This window comes from Protopterus annectens, chromosome 1.part2 (assembly GCF_019279795.1).
Source record: "Protopterus annectens isolate FY-2018-M chromosome 1.part2, PAN1.0, whole genome shotgun sequence".
Classification (NCBI taxonomy): Eukaryota; Metazoa; Chordata; order Ceratodontiformes; family Protopteridae; genus Protopterus; species Protopterus annectens.
Genome location: NC_056727.1, coordinates 1244643825 through 1244665438, shown reverse-complemented (window position 1 = coordinate 1244665438; position 21614 = coordinate 1244643825). Strand labels below are relative to the sequence as shown.

The 21614-nt window shown below is 37.4% G+C and overlaps 1 protein-coding gene across 1 annotated transcript in view; it reads right to left on the bottom strand.

Annotated features, from left to right (window-relative positions):
• Positions 1-21614, bottom strand: part of LOC122792451 (dynein light chain Tctex-type 1-like) — a 268497-nt gene that overhangs the window by 95246 nt on the left and 151637 nt on the right. The window contains exon 4 of the mRNA XM_044060238.1: positions 672-749. Within this exon, the coding sequence (XP_043916173.1) occupies positions 672-749 (78 nt within the window). The remainder of the gene's footprint in view (positions 1-671; positions 750-21614) is intronic.

Here is a 21614-nt window from a genome sequence, read left to right as displayed (position 1 = left end):
AATGATGGAAACTAGAGGTATAAAAGGATTCTGGTTTCATGCAGTCCACATCTGATGAAGGTTTTAACGAAAATGTACTGTATAAAGAGAGTGTTTATGTTTTTTACTTTTTTTGGCTGAATAAAGTTGGAATTATCATTATATCAGTGGCGGAGTTCATTTTCTGTACGTCTTGGACTATTTCAAGTATTTTTTTGGTGTATTTGGCATTTTGTTTCTGTGCTTTTAAAGCATCAGATGTATCTTTACACGTAAAAGCATCAACATAAACTATTTGAAATGTGCCTTTTGAATGTAGTCACTCTGTTACAGAATGTTGAGGGAGAAGGCATATTCCACGATAATGTTGAATGCTTTGCAACTGTGACTGATTGGGGCTTGATTGGCAAAGCAACTATTTTAGAGGCAAGAGATACAGCAGTAGAAATCTAGGATAAAGATGAACTTTACTTAATGTACTGAATATTTTTTTTTTACATCTTATGAATATATAATCATATGTGAAAGTCTTGACCTCAATATCAGATTAAAACCACTATATTCCATATATTCTACCTAGTTCATTATCATTTAAACCACTGAACTATACATTCCTAGTATATAAACAATGTTTTATAAAAAAATAAATAAAACATGAGAATATTTTTGTGAGGAAACGATTAGGTACTTACCATCTACTGCATTATCCCAAAAGCAAGAACTTGCTGTGTGCAGTCCAGCCCCATTCTTTTGCATGATAACACAGGTGACTGTATAAAGAAACAATACAAGATTTCAGGCAAAAAAATTGAAGACACACTTTCTTCCATAGTGTCAGCTTTTCAGATTGTACACAGACAACACACACACAGTTGCAACACTTACAAAACTGTATAAGCGTAACTGAAACCTAAATGCATCAGTATTTTTCCAGGCTGTATACTGCTAACTGCTACAACAATTGTGTCCACAATGGGCAATTAAAATGAAACTATTCATTTCCAAATGTAGTGAGAGGGAAGCTCTTCATAAACCATTTTCTTCTATACAACATACATTGTTAAAGTACATAAAATGCTTACGTTGCTTTACATGTGTTAAACTCAACTGATGTATTTTCCTAAACTGTAACTCAAAAGTATAATAAAACAAAAAAGCATTTTTACAGGTGTGCGAGCCTTCCAGCAATCCTCCACTTACTTATATTTACCAGCTTCATGGGTGTAGCAAAATGAGAAATCCACTGCAGTAGTCAGCAGCCTCATACAGTAAAAGCATGTGTCCTTTCAGTGAATCATAATCAGATAAATACAGAGAAAACCTGCTCAGTGTAAGTACACTCATTTAAATGAAGCATAACCATTTAGGTGTAAGAAGTTGCAGTACTTCTTTTAACTTACCACTTGTGATTAGTTTTTTCAGCATAAAGTAAATTTATGTTCACTCATTTTTCTCTACAAACAAATTTCAATGCGTGTCAAATTCCTTGTTCTGACTATGTATGATGTTGTAGTTTTGGATGCAGTTTTAAAATTTTTCACGACTTATGGTAACATGGACTAAACATCTGATGAATTCTCCAAACACAGACCTCTGAAATGTCACAAGTAATACTAAAAAAGGAAGGTTTTACTTGCAGCAGCTGCCGTGATTATTCAGCAGTTATATTAAAAAAAAAATGGGCCAGATTCAATAAAGCCTACACTGTTCTTAGGGAAAAGACAAAGCACAAAGTACAGTTGTGTACACTTACCATAAATGTAGATGTTCGAGTGTATTCACTGTTGCAGTCATTACATTTGGATAATCTGCTGGCAGGTTGCCCTCAGTCGACCTGAATAGCAAAGTCTTGGGTCCTGCGTCGGTTGCTGTCTCCTCTTCCATGACGTCAGGTTGTCAGGGGTATAAAACATTGCAGCCGACGTCATTTTATTCCGTTTTTCTTGCCCCAGATGTCAGGTGCCCCCCAAATGGGGAGCAAAAATATATATAAGTAAACAGTAAATATATAAATGCAGTTTTAGAAACATAAACTTTACCTTCAACTAAAAAGCAAATACACCACAAAGGCTTTTGAGTATAGTGAAGGAAAGAAAAGGTATAGAATGGGGGATGGCGGGTGGGTAACCCGGACTGCAACAGTGAATACACTCGAACATCTACATTTATGGTAAGTATACACAACTGTACTATGTTCTTCATGTTTCACTGATGCAGTCATTACATTTGGGTAGAATCCCAAAGCTATGGATGGGAGGATGGAGCTAAACAGCATTAGGAGTGGCTATAAGGCCCTGCAGGACTGCAGTGGCAAAGCTGCCCTGAATTTGGAGAAGAAAGATAAATGATAATGTTTTGTAAAGCTATGAACAGGGCTCCAAGTAGCAGCTTCTAGAATATCTTTGGTTGGAACCCCTGTGAGAAAAGCTGCTGAAGTAGAGGAAGCCCTGGTGGAATGTGATCTGAACCCATGGGGCACAGGTTTACCATGGTGCGTATAGCAGAAATGAATGCAGTGGCTTATCCATTTAGAAATAGTCTGCTTTGATATAGCCTTCCCCTCTGATCCTGCAGCAAATGCTACCAGTAGTTGCTCAGACTTTCTTAGAGATTTGGTCCTGTTTAAGTAGAATCTTAGTTGTCTGTATACATCCAATGAATGTAGAATCCACTCTCCCTTGTTCTGCGGATTTGGGTAAAATGCTGGCAGGTGAATGGTCTGGTTAAGAGCCACACTGGATACCACGTTAGGCATAAAAGAAGGATTGGTCCTGAGGGACACCCTGTCCGGGTAAAATATAATGAAAGACTCCACTGCCATGAGAGCCTGTAGTTCTGAAACCCTTCTTGCTGAAGTGACTGCCAAAAGAAAAGCTGTTTTCCAAGTTAGAAATTTTATATCCGCAGTAGCTGCTGGTTCAAAAGGAGGCAAGGTGAGTTTTTCCAGTACAAAATTGAGGTCCCATGCAGGAGTTGGTGCTCTTCTGGGAGGCCTTACATTTTTGGCCCCTCTAAGATACTGCTTAAGCAGTGGATGAGAAAAGAGGGGAGGCTCTGTTTTGTAATGAGCCAAGATGGTAAAGGCATGGATTTTTATTGAAGAAAAAGATAGGCCCTTGTCAAGCATCTCAGTTAAATATTGTAAAATCTGAGGAATATTGGGCTTTGCTGTGTCTATTCCTTGTGCTTGGTTCCAAACACAAAATCTCTTCCATTTATCAGCATAAGATTTTCTGGTACCAGGCCTTTTGGATTCCAGAATAACATCCATCACAGATTTACTGAGAGGTATGGTTTGAATAATTAGTTGATTAGCCATGTTGCAAGGTTCAGAGTTTGGAGCAGAGTGTGCAGAATTTGATAGTTCTGCTGAGACAGTAGATGAGGTATTTGAGGCAAGTACCATGGAGGAAGATGTAAAACTGCGGTGGTGGTGCTGCGGTAGCGTTGTCGCCTCACAGTTAGACGTTGCCCGTTTGATTCTCAGTTAGAGCGTCTTCTGTGTGGCAACATGCGTGAATGGGTGTTCCTTCGTTCAAGGTTGTGCGTTAGGCCCGGCAAGCCAGTACGTAAAAATCTACTGCCAATCATTAGCGGACCGGAGTTCCACTGTGGCGACCCCTAACCAGGAAAAGCCGAAAGACACAAACAAACCATGGAGGAAGATGTGACATGTTCCTTAGAAGCAGATACCAGTGCTGGCGAGGCCAGTCCGGAGCAATTAGGATCATTTTTGGTTTTTCCTGTTTGACTTTTAATAAGGGGGAAAGGCATAGACTGACAGGTATTTCCAGCTGAAGGATACAGCATCTACTTTCCATGCTTTTTTGTGATGAGCTCTTGTCCAAAATTTGTCCAACTGATAATTTTGGGGAGAGGTGAATAGATCTATGTCTGGGCTCCCCCATCTCTATGTTAAGATGCTGAAGATTTGTGGATCCAGTTTCCATTCATGCGGGTCCATAAGATTTCTGCTTAGGTCATCTGCCAGAGTATTTTGCTTTCCTGGCAGGAATTGAGCTTGGAGATGTATTTGGTAAGTCAAGGCTGTGTTCCACAAGGCCATGGCTAGTCTGCAAAGGGGGGTAGGAATGTGTACCCCCTTGCTTGTTTATGCACCACATAACTGTGGTGTTGTCTGTCTTTACCAGTATTTGTCCTGGATGAAGTAAGTCCTTGAAGGCTGTCAGAGCATTCTGAACTGCTAGCATTTCCTTCTGGTTGATATGCAGATGCATTTGGTTTGGGCTCCATTTGCTCTGAATGCATCTCCCTGCCAGGTGGGCCCCCCAAGCATAGTCTGATGCGTCTGTAGTTTAGTTAGGGTTTGGGTGGCAGGGGGTAGAGTGAATGACAGTCCCTTGTACTGGTGACGTGTCTGCCCACCAAAGAAACTCCTGTTGGAGGCAGGGAATGAGAGGAATCATTGTTTCTAGGCTATGACAAAGTTGACTCCATAAACTTTTTAGGTACCATTGAAGTTTCCTCATATGCAGTCTCACATATGGAATTAGTAGAATGCAGGCTGCCATGAACTCCAAAGCCTGCAGAATTTGTCTTGCAGATAGTTGGGTTCTTGTTGCCATTTGTTTGAAGTATGTTGTCAGTTGCCTTTGTTTGTCTGGCATGAGGTAAGCCATCTGGGCAGTTGTATTCAAGCTTGCATCCAGGAATGTAATTATTTGAGAGGGTACCAGTTGTGATTTCTTTTCATTTATTGTGTACCCTAGGCATGTTAGAAGCCTTTTTACAAACACCAGATGTTGAAGAAGAGTGTCCTTGTCCTCTGCTTGAATGAGACAGTCGTCCAGGTAAGGATAAATTTGTATGCTTCTTTGTCTGCAGAATGCAATTACTGGTGCCAGGCACTTTGTAAAGACTCTGGATGCAGTAGATAAGCCAAAGGGCAGTGCAGAGAATTGGTAATGCAAAAAACCTGCTTTGAAGCGGAGGTATCTTCTGCATGATTCCCTTATTGGGATATGCAGGTATGCCTCTTTTAAGTCTAGAGTTACTAACCAAGCATTCTTGCCTAGTATAGGCAGTAGCTGTTGTAAAGTCAGCATTTTGAATTTTAGAATGTCCAGGAATGTGTTCAGAATCGATAAGTCCAGTATTGGGCGCCATGAATTGTCTTTTCTGTGTACCAGGAAAAGTCTTGAATAAAAACCTTGTCCTTTTTCCTTTTCTGGTACCGGTTGAATAGCCCCCATATCCATGAGGGACATGACTTGTTTCTGGGCCTCTGCCCACTGATTTTGTGGCAGATCCGGCCATCCGTTTGGAATTGACAAAGTATGGAAATTAAATCTGTACCCCTGGGATACTCTGTTTAATACCCACTCATCTTGGGTAATTAACTGCCAATTTTGAGCATGAAGTGCTAGTTTTCCCCCAAGGGGACTGCCAAAAGAGAAGTGCTTGGTAATGGTAGAGGAAAGTCATTGAGACTGCTTACTGTAGGGTTGTGCTTTGTTTCCTCCAGATTTGGAGGTGGAGGCACCCCATTGCTCTGACCTGTAAGAACCCTGTGATTGATATCTGGAGCCTTTTGAGCACCTGGATTTGCCCTAATTGGCTCTGTTGGACACAGGAAAGGACCAATTTTTAGTAGGCTAGTGTCTACTGAACCTGGGTGGCTGCATTTGCAAGAAATACAGTCTGCATAGATTTAGCTTTGTCTTCCATTTTCTTTAAAACCTCTTTTGCCTTACTACCAAACACAGTATCATGCTGCAAAGGGGCATCCAACAATTTTGCTTTAACATGATCAGGGAGAGTTTGCTCCTTGAGCCAGGCATGCCTTCTAATCACAGATCCAGTAACGACGGCCCTACAAGAGGCCTCCAAGGAATCAAAACCACATTGCAAAGTATGCTTTCCAACCTGTTCTGCTGAATGCAATAAATCCCGTAACTCTTTATTTTGCACACAATATGAAATTAACTTAATTTTCTGTTTCAGTAAGCCCATAACATGCCATTGATATTTAAGCATATGAAACTGGCAGTTTAAAGCCCTGATTGCCAAGGTTGCAGACGTATAAACTTTCTTACCCCATCTATCCAGCGCCCTGGAATCTCTATCAGAAGGGGTAGGATTTTTGGCTGTAGAAGCCTTAACACCCTTGGGATCCTAAGAGATAGTCTCAGGATCAGCAGCAGGATTTTTGAAAAGAAAATTGTGGGAGTCAGGAACCCTGTAATATCTGTCTGGCTTACTAGGAGCCAGAGGCAGGGAATCAGGAGCCATGCTTGGTTCCAAGAACACATCATCAACAATGTCTAATACAGGAGGTATTGCCAAAGGCCTCTGCTGAGGAAGAAGGAAATCCCTAAGCCTCTTTTTTGATTCAGAGAAGTCCTGACTCTCCCAGTGAAAATGTTCCCTTAAAGTGTGCAAAGTCTCTCCAAACAAGTAATCCTCAGGAGGAGATGCAGATGGGATGGATTCCTCTGCATCAGAATCCTCATGGGAGGAATAGAAAATTCCTGATCAGAAGAGGAATCAGAAGAAATGGAAACCTGATCTGAAGATTCATAATCAGTGCCTTGCCTAGGCCTCTTAGCGGGGGGGGGGGGGGGTTGGTAACCCCTGATCAAGGTAATTAAATCCTCAACCATTTTAATCATCTGTTTTTTAGGCATAGGGGCCTGAGCATGTGGCTCAAGCATTGTTTTTTTTAGACATACAAGTTGTTTTTTACCTTGTTTTTGATGCTGGTGTTGGTTTAGTATAAAAATGTTGAGGTCTGAAAACACCCTCAGAAGCCGGTGCCTGCTCAGCTGCTCCAGACCCATCTAAGGGAGAGACATCCGTGGGTTCAATACTCTGAGAATCTCGCGGCATACCAGACTCCGAATGGGTCTCGGCAGAGGCCTGCGACTCAAAAGTAGTGGGTATCAAGGGCTGTTCATCGAGTACCAGCGAACCAGCAACTGGCTTAGGAGAAGCTTCATCATCAGTTTTGGGCCTCGACGGTCTGTCTCTGTCTTTTTCTTTGCGTTTTTTTGTGTGCTCCGGTAGTTGGATTGCTAACCTACAACATTTCAGGATAGTTAAAATCTTGAACCAAAATACTTAGAAGCAAAAATATACCGACGCTTAATAGTGCGTTGGTTAAATTTAGCACAAAACTGACAGCAAGGCACGTTGTGATCAGGGCCTAGGCAAGGAATACAGTACAAATGAAAATCCTTATGAGGTATTTGCTTCCTACAAGTAATGCAATTATTAACTTTTACTGACATCAGTAAGGAACAAAAAAAAGATTCCCCAATGGGGTATTTAGCTTTAGTTTGAAGACTTTGGTTCTGAACCTCGAATACGAAAATTTCAGGAGTCGGCCAACTGGCACTTGCGAACTGCTTCTGCTTCGGGCACCGAGCGGCAAGAAAGACTGAATAAAATGGTGTCGGCTGCATGCTTTATACCCCTGACAACCTGATGTCATGGAAGAGGAAACAGCAACCCACCCAGGACCCAAGACTTTGCTATTCAGGCTGAGTGAGGGCAACCTGCCAGGAGATTACCCAAATGTAATGACTGCAACAGTGAAACACGAAGAACATCACAGACATAATGCACCTACTTCCTAATTTTAGTTTTCCTACTAATATTCTTGCAGCTTTAAATATTGACAGGGATTCATACAGGTTACTACAAAGTGTAAACTACATGTACACGTAATGTGATCTTTCTGAGTGGCTAGGAAAGCACAAAAAAGTGATAAGAATTTTATTGAATACATATTGTGTTTGCTTATTGTAGGCTTTATTGAATCTGGCCCAATGTGTGTACATGAGACACAATGCCAGTATTACTTTTGTTAAGAATAAGCCATTATACAATAGTACAACTGCATTCTAGGGCTATTTATTATTGAGTTTGCTTATTTTTCTCTATAATAATTTTTATTGTTCTTTCACTTAATATAAAAAGAACATAACATTTTATAAACAGCTAACAACATTTTCCTCATAAAACCATATAGTCAGTTTATTCCAAGATGTAATTTCTTTATTAATTTCCTTTAGAATTTTTTCAAAGTTTCTTTCTCCTGTTTCTTCAGATATTTTTTATACTTATTTCTAAATAAGTTAACTCGAGTTCTTGGTTAGTGTTACACTCTGATAGCATTATTGTATTATCTGCTTTGTTCATAATTAAAAATGTAGATTTTTGCTTAATTAATTTCAAGCTCAATATTTTCTAAAAGTTCTTTATTTAAAAAAAGCATCTTTGAGGGAGGAGTTTATATTTATAAAGTCAGCATTATATCATCTGCAAAAAAACAACAAAAAAAAGATTTTGACGTATAATTATCTCCAACCATTATCTGCTGTATTTTATTTTTGGATCTGATATTTACTGCCATTTCTATGTCCAAGGCAAACAGGAGAGGAGCTTTGGCCAACCTTGTTTTGTACCTTTCTTCAAGTCAGCTGCCTCCGAACAGAATGCTTCCAATTTACATGTGCTTTTTTATCTTTGAACATATTTTTATTAGATATATATAAGGCTGGAAAATCAAATTAACCTAAGACTTTAAGTAAGTATCCCCAGTTCAGCAAATTATTTTTTACACTATCTATCCTAATGAAGATTACTTTTTGTTTGCTATTATTTGCTATATCTATGACAGTTAAACTTATTTTCATATTGTATTGGGGTTGTCTTTTAAGTATAAATCCAGTTTAATCCTTATTAACTACAACAGGAACAATGTGTTCTAATCTTTATTTGTCAATATAGACAAATATTTTATAAACAATGAGTGCATTTTGTTATCCTTACCTTCTTTCAGAACTGTATATTTTCATGAAGGTTGAATACTTATATCTGTTTGTATATCCATAAGTAAAGAGTATATCATTTGTTTGGACAAAATTTTTATAATTTCTGGGATAAATCTCTTCTTCTCCCAGTGATTTGTTAGTTTTGATTTATTTTGTTTGAACATCTTTACAATACATAGATGTGGTGTGTTTAGTTTTCATTGTTTCTGAAATGCTTGTCAGATGTAGTTTGTTAATAAACATTTCAAAGTTATAATTCAATAAGAAAAAGGGTCACTGATTACTTGGCTTAGTGGTTTATAATATATTCTTAATTCCCCTAGAATTCTTCTATATTAGTCTTCACTTTATTATTGTTTGAACTTTTTAATTTCCTTATTTGTTTGGTTTTAATTTCTATTTTCATTTTGTTAAGTTATGTGTTAGAGAGACTGAGTAAGATGCCAGTTTTAATTTTTCTAATGCTTGTGCTGTTTTATGAGAGAGGGTGTCTTGACATCTCTTATTTGACAAGATATCTCAAAAACTGAATTTATCTCCTTTTGGAAATGTAAGTTTTGCTAAATATTATCTGTCCTCTACATCCATCAAATCCTTAACTCATTCTTTTTTCTTACACCAAGTCATATACCCGTCATATTTCTGGGCATTAAAAGCACTCAAATAATTATCTACTTCCTCATTATTGGTTGTTGTCATGAAGACTTCAATTCCCTTTAAATGCCAACACTTTAAATTCTTTTAAGTTAGCTGTACATTTATGGATTCTGTTATTAATGGCTAATTCCTTACAAATGTTTTGAAATTTTTAGTAGTGTATTATGGTACAATACAGGACACAGAATTGTTTTAAAAATAGTTAAATGCCAAGTTATTTGAAATCAAGATTTTGCCTATTCTGGTTTTGGTGCCAAAAATAAAACAATAGTGGAATTATCCAGTGAGTCTAAATATTTTAAATATGAATTGTTAACTTTAAGGAGTTCCATGCAGTTTTTTAAGCTTTAGCATTTGTTTCAGAATTATCTAGAGTGAAGTTAGTCTCCATTATAATCAAGCTACCCTTTGAGTTAGTCTCCATTATAATCAAGCTACCCTTTGAGTTAATATAACTTCTAAATATTTCTTTGCTATTTTGACTCCCATTTCAGAAAAACTATATCATTTAACCAGGGTTCATATTCTATTATATTGTAATAATATGAAATGATATAATAGTAATATGTAATTATATTGTAATACACAGCATATTGTCTTGATCATCAGCCATACAGATGGTATTCTTTTTTTATAATGAGTTTTTTTTAACACCTTTACTGAATTATTATGTACAGCATAGGCAAACATACATTTATACAACATAAAATAAACCAGATTAACATATTCCCAGTTGCAAACATTATACATCATATTTATTTATAGTCAGTTCAGCATTACATAAATTGATCAACTCCTGCCTTCCCTTAAACTTCACTCCTCCTCCAAAACATCATTCTGCATATAGTGTTCCCACACTTTCCTTTTTTCCTATGTAATTTGCTCCTACCTTTTTCTAAAGGTTCCATTTTCAGTTCTTTTATCTCTGTTACAATATTCAATACTTCAAATACAGTTGGTTTAGACTTTGATTTCCATTTTCTAGTAACTGTTTTTTGGCAGGCTCCACAATTAAACTTAATATCTTACTATGTCTAGGTAATTCAGAAGTTGTATCCCAGTGCAAAAAATCAAAATTCCTTAGTTACACCCATTTGCTCACCCAATATTTCTGACAGAGTATGCATTACCATATGTTTAAACCCTGCTAACTCATGATACTCCCCAAATCATATGTTCCCAGTTACTTATTTATTTCCAATCACACCTCTAACATTTGCCATCTGTCTAAGGAAAAATTCTCTGGAGTCTGCTTGGGGTATAAAATACCCATGCAAACACTTACATGCAAAAATCTTTAATGCTCTAAACTTTGTTGCATATTTGGGAGCCATACATATGTCATCCCATTGCTTCCTTGTGAATTACTTATCCAATATCTTTTCAATCTCTTCTAACCTCCCGTGATTGATTCTTATAGCTATCATGCAGTATTTTATTTGCCCTACCAATTGTCCCTTTTTTAACAGTAGCTTCTGTTCTAGATTAAATTTAAAATCCTACCAGAGCAGGTCTTTCACTTAGGATTCCCCTATCCTTTTCCCTTTGCCTATACTCAAATCAGTTCCTGATAGTGTGACAGTCTCTAGCCTGCAGTCCAAATGTATTATTGGCTTCTTATCATTCTACTAGCATTTCCCTCTCTAAATATTTACTCCTAATACATTGGTTCTTTTGCCAGTTCCCCAAGTTCCCCAGTAAATTCCAGCCCCCTACTGCCTATTCTCTGTACCCCTAATCGGAAGCCATAACTATTGGCAAAATCTCCTTTCTCCATTCTTGTGTTGGCTTAGTTCTTAGAATACTTTCTGCTACTTTATGAATATAATAGTCTTTGTGTCTGTTGTTATTCTCCTTAATGATCTGCATCCAAAATCTCACTCTCTCCTTATTTCTTGAAACTCCCCACTTCATCATCATCATTATCATCATCAATTTTCACTTTGAATTATGGCTTTCTGCTTGTGTTTATGTTTCAGAGATACACAGTTAACGCTCATAAACATCCCTTCAAATCAGGTAATCCCAATCCAACTTGCTCTATTGGAAAGATAAACTTATCCCACTTAACCCTTGCCTCTGCCCCCCAGGAAAAAAAAAACTCTTTCATAACTGCTGTCCACAACTTCTCCTCTGATTGATAAAAATATGCCTGAAATGTATATGAAATAAAGGGACTAAATTTTCACTGCTTGTATCTTGCTACCCATATCCATAAACAAGAGCTGCCAGTTTCTCAGTTTTTGTATTATATTTTTAGTCTCTTCCCATATATCCTTAGTTGTCATAACAGAATCCTTTTTAATCCATTTTCATAAATACTTCAATTTATCATATCCCCATATATATGGGCATTGCTGGACCAATTCATGTGCATATACATAGTTTACAGCTACAGCCTTTGTTTTATCTTCATTTTACATTCCAACAGGACTTGAAACGGTCTCAAGTTGTTCCACAACACTGAGGTGTCCTTTTCTGGCAACATTTTCTTGATTACCATACCAATTACATCCTTGAATTTCTGAGTCCCTTATTTTCTTTGCTAGTGGCTCTAAATATAACGCAAATAACAAAATACAAGAACACCCCAGCCTAGTTCCTCTGTTCAGGCAGAACTTGTAAGAAATGAACCCTCCCACTTTAATATTTGGCTCTGATCCCTCATATATCCTTCTAACTAACCTTATCATTGTACCAGTGATTGTAAATGCTTATATTGCTATACTCAAAATCCCATCTTATTCTGTTGAATGCTTTCTCTGCATCAAGACCCACCAACAACAGCAGCATTTCTTATACTCTGCTTCCCTTTGGATCATCATTGTTCTATTAATGTTGTCAAATGTTTGTCTCTCTTCTACAAAAATCACATTGATCGATATACATTTTGGCAACATGCTTGCCATTTGTTTAGCTATGAGAGACACAGATACGGTGGAAATGGGACTACATGAAGCAGGGTCTGATGGGTCTTTATCATCTTTAGGTATTACAGCCAGCACAGCTTTCTTCCAGGATGCTGGTGCCCCCCAGTTTTAAAATAGTCTTAAACAAAACCTTCCATATCTTTATCATTTTTTCTCTCCTAGATTCCAAACTTCCACAGCAATACCATTTATTCCTGGACTGATTGTACATTACCTTTTTAACTCATCTCCTCCTATCTTAATTGTTAACTGTTGAGCCTCTTCTGCCTCTAACCTTGGCATTCTCAAATCTTCCATACATATTTCCTTTAATGCTCTTTCTTGATTTCCACATTTCTCTGCTTTATTCAAATTTTCATAAAATTTCTAAAATACCTCTAATACCTCTACAAGATCTCTGGTTAATTTTCTTGTTATAGGCTCCCTAAGTTTGGCAACAACCTTTCTACTACGTTGCCTAATTTGTTGTGCTAAAAGTTTTTGTACTCTGGAGTTACTACCAAAAACAGTTGCTTAACAGCAATCTTTCTACACTCGTGCACATTATTTAAATACTGCCTTATTTTCCCTTTACAACTATGCATTTGTGCCTTTTGTTCTGTGACAGTCTTCTTATTTTGCAATACTGTAACCTGTGTCAGCCCTTCTAAATAATTCCTATTACTTCTTTCATTTCTCCCTATTCTTAAACTCCACTTACATTTTATCCCACTTGATAGAGATAATTTCTGAAAAAGTTCCATCTTTCCTAATACCTCTTGAATAAATTCCTCTCTTTTTAACAGGTATGTGGGGACATGCCAGTGTCTCATTTCTACCTCATTAACCTGCATTTTTACCTTAGTTATTATTGGTGCATGATCTGAAATAGATATTGGTTGTGTGTCGAAGCTTTCAATTAAATGCACATGTTCCTATGAAATATAATTAATGTCTACTCTAGACCAGTTTTTTACCTTGGGGAATAATATGTAAGTTTGGAGTTCCTACTACTGAATTCATATCTTCCATACTAAATATTTTCATACATTGTTTTCAGAAATCTACACTGTTATGTTTTTTCTAGGTCCCACAGGCACATCCTCACTGTTGCAAATCAAATTCCAACCTCCATCTATAAGTAATATTCCCTGCTGAAAGCTGATCATTTCTCCCAAAATTGTCTTAAGCTCCATAATAGCAGTTTTAGGTGGAATATAAATACATGTCAGTGTAATCCTCCTCCCTTGCCAGTAGCCCCTTACTACCACAAATCTACCATTATCTTTTCCCCCATTGGAGCTCCTCTAGCAATTACTATAAGTACTCCCATTTTCCTTTGTCCTTGATACTCTGCAGAATATCCCTCCAGAAATCTTTTTTTTTTACTAAATTCACATGCTCATTTCTTTCCAAGTGTGTCTCCTATAGCATTGCTGCTTACACTCTGCATTTCTTAATATAATGCAATACTCTTTCCTTTTTTCTATACCTGTGAGGCCATTCACATTCCAAAATAATATGTTTAGTGTAGCCATTAAGATAAGAAGTTATTCCCACCTATTACATATGTCTATTTCCAGCTTTTATGCTACATGCACCCACTGTTTGGCAGATTAATATTTTACACAGTTGTTACTTGTTATGTCTAACTGAACCCGTCACATTTTACAAGACTTTTTGTTTTAATGAAAGCCCTAAAAAAAACAGCCCCAGAACACTCCCATAAGCTACTAACTTAAAACAACCACAGGAAACTGTGTACATCTTTAAATGATGAATTTCAGCCATCCCAAATTGTCAAGTTACACACACACACACACACACACACACACACACACACACACACACACACACACACACACACACACAGAAAAACCTATCCTAAAATTAAGTTTATCCCTGCTAAGACACATGTTACAGCCTGTGTTCCTACTTACATTAATAGTTCTCTGTTCTTATCTTATCTTTAGTCCCCTTCCAGATATGAAAAACAGCTTGTATGTTTTCAGACATTAGCTTTTAGCATTAAAAGAAATGCTATGGCTTCTTTATTGCATACCAGTCAGCTTATCTCCATTGAAACCTAAGAATAAAATGTACATCTGCCCTCACTTCTTATACTGAGCATTTATTTGCTAAAGGAAAACTTTGTATTACAGTCATTGTTCTCTTATTTGTTTGCTTACACACAAATATAATTAGTAGAGTAAGACAAGGGCCTTAATCCAGACATTCACTTATCCCAAAGTAATAGAAAACATATCAACTCTACATATATTATAATCTGTGCACTTTTACACCCCGTCCTCCTACTACAACCCAAGATTATAGAATATTAGCTTAAATATGCTTTTGTCCAGACTTTCTTTTCTTTTTACACTGTAATGTCTACATTTCTTAAAACTAAAAGAAAAAAAAAGACACTTCCTTACTTAAATATCTTTATCACATACAGCAATAACTGAAAATGCTTTAATATAGAACATGGAAATTATATCATGAAACAAGCAAAGTCTTTTGGCTTTTCCCATTAGGGGTTGCCACTGTGGATCACTGGTCTGCAGATTGACTGGCAGTGGAGTTTTTACGGTGTTGAGTTGCCAGCTCGGCGCCCAACCTTCACAGAAGGCATGCACACACACACCTACCTACCTGCATGTCTTTAAAACTCACTCAGCCTCATAGAGAACATGCAGACTTCACACAGAAGGCACTCCAGCTGAGAATCAAACTGGAGAACCTTTTGCTGTGAGGTTACAATGCTAACAGCTGCACCACTGAGGCCCACCCAAGTTATATCATGAAACGCTTTATACAAACACTGTTAAGAACAAAAATTGTTTTACTTAGTTACCTTTTTACTTTTCCATTTACTGTTCTTCCAAATATTAGTGGTATGAACTGGGGTATATGCTTTTCAGTTTCCCGCAAATTTAACAAAGTCAACAAAAGTCTAATCTTTCCCCTTTTTCTTGCAAAGCCATGTTTCACCAGTGTGATTGACGCTTTATAGTCTTACATATATTTCAGTGTTGCTGGTCATCTTCCTATTCATCTCCATCTCCCAACTTTAGACTCCAGTTTAGTCTAAGGGACTCCCAATTCTTCTAGTCAAGCCCTGTATTTTTTTCTATCAAGCATTTTCCTTCAGAACATGGGAAATGTTTTCACCGGCAAAGTGTCTGTATGAGCCTTACCATCAGAAGAATGAGAAGCACATTCCCAGTCTTTTTGTTGGACAAACTATTGTATTTCCAACTTAGTCTGCTCTGCATCAAAACCTGACTGATTACCACTGGAGAAATACTCTGAAGACAGCTGGAAACAGCTTGAATCTCATACTCGCCTCTTCCATTCCCTGAGTTCTGGGATGAATTTGCTTCCCTTCAGCCGAGTGTACAATGAATAATCATTTTCCTCAAATACTCTGTCTCCAATTTTTAATAGTTTGCCCTTCTGCCACAATTTTGCCAGGATCAAGTCTTTCTTCCAGTATTACTACAGCTATACTAATACAGGTCTTGTCTGCTTTCTCATAGCCAGATTTGATGCATACACACTGTATGCCCTTTTCAATTAACAGCTGCTGTTGAATAATATCAGTCTAGTTGCTTATTTGTACCTTCATAAAATTAATATGGTCTGTTCCTTCAAGTTTCTCTGGTACAGCAGAAAATCTCAGATTTTCCCTACATGCTCTGTTCTCTAATTCTACCATTTTTAAGCATCTCTTCTTGAGCAATCTAATACTCAACTCAGCCTGCCTTTTCTTTATTTTGAACTCTGATCTCTGCAGTTTTATTAGATCATCTGAATGTGTTTAAAGCTTCTTCCATTTTCTCCATCCTTCTGTTATTTGAGTTGATATACTCTTTTAGTGAGCACATCTGACTTAGGTTTCCCTCTAGATTACTGGAGTCATGTCTTATACCAAAGCTGGAGCTTGAACTACTTTTTGCTGAACAGCTGCAGGATTTTTCTCAGTCAGTGTTTTCTCTTCACCTTTTACAGTTGATTTTCTTTCAGACTCTAAGTTCCTTCTTTGCTGGCATCCAGGCAGTGTACTTACTAGCCAGTAACTGAATTTAATAAAAGTGACAGACATCCTGGCCCTTGTCTTTCAGTTTCTTTTTTCACTCAAGCAAAGCTGAAGTTAAGCTGTTAATCAGTGTGCAGCCATTTTGGAAATTCCCATATTTATTCTTAGTGTGCTGCACCATACTACAGGGTTCTCAATTAATTTCTTAGTTGTTTGCTGTAATTAAGAAACACTTTGTGTGCTGCGCCATACTACAGGGTTCTCAATTAATTTCTTAGTTTGCTGTAATTAAGAAACAATTAGGGGTCACTCCAAGTTGTTACTGAGTAGGATATCATTGTTATGATGATGATAGCCAACTTTTCCTTCACTCTCAAACTAGATAATTGTACAGATATCAGCAGTGACTACCTTGCTGAAAAATGAAACTAATGCAAGGAATGTGGAAATACTGGCTTGTTAGCTATCAATCTGGGGATTCATTGCTCCTACATCTTTCTGCCTTACTTTAGATAATGTTGAGCCAAACACTGTGGAGCTATATACCTTGCAGTGTTTCAAAATGCAAAGCAGACAGTGAGGGCTCAGGTGTCAGTAAATGTAAAATCTTCCTTTTTCTTGATAAGACGCATTGTTTGAGTAAAGCACTTGCTATGATATTAGAAAAATATTTGACTTTGGCTAATCCCTTTGTGTCTTTATGGCTCAGCTGCTACAGAACACTTGTCTCAGAATGTTAAGGATGTAATTCCATCATCTCCAGCCAGTGCAAACTGCCTTCCCATGTTTGAAGTAATTCACTTCCTTCCAGTTCATCACCATATCTGACCATACACAATTAAGGGCAGATTGCATGGTTAGCCCTCATATCTCATCTCAGCCACACTGTTTGATATCCGAGAGAATGCAAGAAATTCCTTGTGTGTGACCCATATGTGTTTTGCGGCTCCTACATGCTGTACTTCTCTACTCAGTAAATTATGATACTGCCATTGTGCTGATATCTTGTATTCCTAGCTAGTGCATCTTTTAGTTTTCTTTGCTCTTCCTCTAATATCTTTGTGGATTACTCCCATCTGTGCTTTCCACCTTTTCTGATTTTATCATTCTTCTTCTTTCCCTTTGCCAATGCTGCACTTGTTCTTTCCGGATTATTATTTATAATTCTTGTAGGACCTCCTCTAGCATGCTATTTTGAAATCATGGTAGTCTTCCTATTTGTCATATGAGCTCTCATATCTCTCTCCCTCTAGTAAGATTATTTTACCTTTCTGTACTAGAACTTTATTTGTATTATTCCTACTTTTCCAGCATTACTATTCTCTTTTCTTCATCTACATTCTTCCCTTTTATCTGTTTTCCAAACTTTTTTTAATCATAATATTCAGCTTCAGTTTACTTTTACTGTTTTTTAAAGCTGTCCTGCATCTTGACTTATCCTTGCAACACCTATTCTTACTTGTTTATTTCCTTTACTGCTTCACTTCCTTTACTCCTCCTCCTTTTCTTCCCAATCTCTCTTTTTAATCCACTGAGTGTTGTATGTTATGTTGCCTCAGTACTGGGTTTCCTTAGCCTCCCATCTTTCTTCTTAATTTCCTTCTCTTTGCCACTCACCACTCATGCTGTTCTGTCCTTCCCAGTGAATTTGTTGCACTTCTTTTGTAACTTCATGATAATTTTCTCTTTCTCAGAAACTGGAATGTGCCACCAGATCTACCCTAGCTTATAATTCATTATTATTTTACTACATTCAAGCACCCCCTTATATGGTATGAGTTGTCTTTCTATCTTTTAGAATTCTGTAGTTGTCTTGTTTTTTCTTTACTGAGTTTTATGCTTGCAGTCTTAAGTAGTTTATCCCTTGTTTGTGGGTCATGCCACCTAGCAGCTTATCCACACTTAAACTATTCCAGTCAAACACAGGCTGATTTTCTGATATTGTATTATAGCCATGACATCTTCCTAAATTCCTGTTGGGGTTTCATCACTAGTTCTCCAGCTATCTCACTTTCATTGGCCATCAAAATTCAATCATCTATGAACATGCAAAATGGTATGCTTTCTCCTCCTTTCCTACTTAACATCTCCAGATCCCTTCAACTTTGTTGCCAGAAACATATGAGGTGACAACAGCCATCATTTTTTCATACCTTTACTTATTTTAACTTCCCTCATTTGTGCCTCAGTGATTTATAGTTCTGCATTGGGACACTAGTACAGTGCCTTTATCCATCTTGTAAACTCCTTACCTGCCTCTAGATCATCCAAGATGTTCCAAAAGTATCCCCATTCTACAAAATCAAACATTTTTGTTGTTGTTTTACATAAATCACAGTATTATCCCATCACCTTTTTCATGTTCAGATCTCTTCATAAATTCTAACAGAATCCAACAATTATTCATCAGTTATAATGATTACCTTTGTTGAACAAATTCCATTTGTCCCTTTTCTGTCACTCTTGATCCTCTCCAACATTTTTCTAATATTTTTAACCACAGTCTGTGTTAACTGAGATGGGTCTAAAGGCTCCTGGTTTAGTATTTCTTTTGTTTACTTTGGAGATTAGTATGAATGGGACTGGCTTCTTTATTCTCATACTATGGTTTAGAACCACAATAGGGCTCATTTTACTTTTTTTCAACAATTTTGTAAAACTTTGCTAGATAGCCATCTGGGCCAACTGCTTTTCCTTCTTTTCACCCCAATTGCTTGCTGCACTTCTGCTTCAGTGATGTCCCTATTTAGGTTTTCTCTGTCCACTGCTTCTAAATTTTCCTGTTTCTATCAGTATTCCATTTACCCCTTTCTCCTTCAGTTCTGGAGCTGTACAATTTCCACAGTACCTTGGCATCACTACATGTATTCCCTGTATCTGCTCCTCTGTTATTCTGCACTTGCCCATGATTTTACCTTTCTGTATTCATTTTTTCCTCTGAGACTCCAGGCTAGAACTCTCCTTGCTTTCCCACCAGAATTCCTTCCTCCTAGTCATCTCTATTTATGTTCTTCTTGCTTCCCATACTTCTATATGACTTCTCTTCCTTTCTTCCATCCCTATGTTGTTTTTTTTTTCTTTTGCATAAATCCTGTCTTTGAAAGCTCTTCTACTTCTCCAAAATCATCATCTTTTATTTTCCCACCTCCTACACTACTTATTCCCTTATGATCAACCTTCTCACACCAAAAACCTGTTCTCATCTCCAGTTTATCCCTCCCATTAATTATTATACAGGTTATCCCTCTTGTGGTTTATTTTTTTTGCTCTTCTCTTCAGCACCTTTCTTTGTCTCACACTGATTTACTTTTCTATTCCTTATTTCCCAGTTGTGAGAGTTATTTTTATTATGTCATAGCCCTTGTTTATTTTTCTAACCAATTTTTATTTTTCAAGCAGTTCCTCTTTCATGCTTCTGAATAAGAACCAGTCTAACCTATTACCTTGGCCTCATTTCTTGAGAATATAGTACTGACACTCCTTCTGATGGCTTTCTCTTCATATGTCATACCATTCTGCTTTGGTTCCTTCTTTCAAATCTTGTCCGTTTCTTCTGATCCATTCTCTCTGTTCACAGTTCTCATCCAGCTATTCATTGAGAGATATTAAAGTTCCCCCCTTTTACTTCTATTCCCCTTCCTTCTTTATTTTGTTAACAGTGATCAAAGAATTTCCTCAAAAAATCTTTTCCTCTCTGTTTAGAGCACATACATATCCTATTGTCCATTACTTCCATTTACGTTTTCCTGGAAAACAATTCATCTTCCTTTCTTCTACTTTGCCACCTTCTCTTTTTGTACTGCTACCCTTTTTCTAAAGAGAACAGCCCTCTAATCCCCCCCCCACACACACACAGCCTACATGGTCTGCTTCTGACATTTAGCTTTCTTTAATCTTTTATCTCTAATTTGGTTTCTTGTAACAAATTCGGTCTATTCCATTTCTTGTGCACCTCCTTGCATGTATTATAGGGATAAATATTCCCCCAACATTCCAAATATTACAACTGCTTTCCCTGTCCCCCCCCCCCTGGGTTAGATGGGTCTCAGAACTCTTTCCACCAGGCTTGGACACCCTTTGTATCCAAGCCTGGCATAAGCAACAAACAGCTACTTGTATATTTAGCTCATTAAGGGTGTTGGTGACCATTGACCCCTTTCCCTTTTCTACTTTCAGGCTTTGCTTTTCTCTTTCTACTTCTCCTTTTCTCTGCCCTTCACTTTATATAGGTGTCTGATGGAAAAAAAATAGGATCTTAAATGCAGTCATTGGAATGTACAGTTGTGTAAGTAAATTTTCAGTAACAGCAGATGTTAATGATCACAGCTGCAGTAGCCTTAGCTATATGGGTTATGTCCTGCCAAGGATATAATACACTGACCGCTTCTAAAGCTTCAGAGCACCTTCCACACAACCTGTAATGCAGCTAACTAAAAGACAAGTTTGGGTGTCAAGCCCTTCAGAGCTTTCCTACCGAGACAGAGATGGAGGCTGAGCCCTGCAAGGACAATTCTAACAACAAAGATAAGTATCCATACCCTGGCAGAAACAATACAAAGGAGATGGATGGAGGGAGTGGCTACTGTTGCAGTAATCATTTGAAAAGTAAAGTTGAAATCATACCAGCAGAAAGAATTGATCCTGACATAACTGTGGCAGAAGGGAAAAATATTAAAAATTGGGGACATCAAAGTGTTTATGGAAAATGATTATTCACTGAACACAGGGCATACGAGAAGTGACCATCAGCAAATGGAATATCGAGAGGCAGGTGTGAAGTTGCTGTATTCATTTATCTTCAGATTATTTTTTCTGGCATATCAAAGACATTTGTTGATGCAGAACAGGCTAAGGAGGAAAAAAAGTGTATCCAACAAAAAGCGTGGCAGCAAACAGAAGAGGACTCTGCTTCCCATGCTTCTGACAGTAAAGCTGAGAAAGACTTTGCTAGTGAAACCTTTTCCATTGTTCCACAGGAAAATACTTGAAAGAGACAAAGCATAGGAATCTACTAGAAAAATTAGGAGTAATTTCAGCTTGAACTGGAGTCTAGTGTTGGGAGATGGAGATGATCAGGAAGACCACTAGCAACACAAATTAGTGAATAAATCTGAGATTATAAAACATCTATCACATTTGAGAAATATGGCTTTGCAAATAAGTGTATGAGAAAAGAATAGTCTTTTGTTGACTTTGTTAAACTTGTGGGTGGAGTATAAAGCATATATC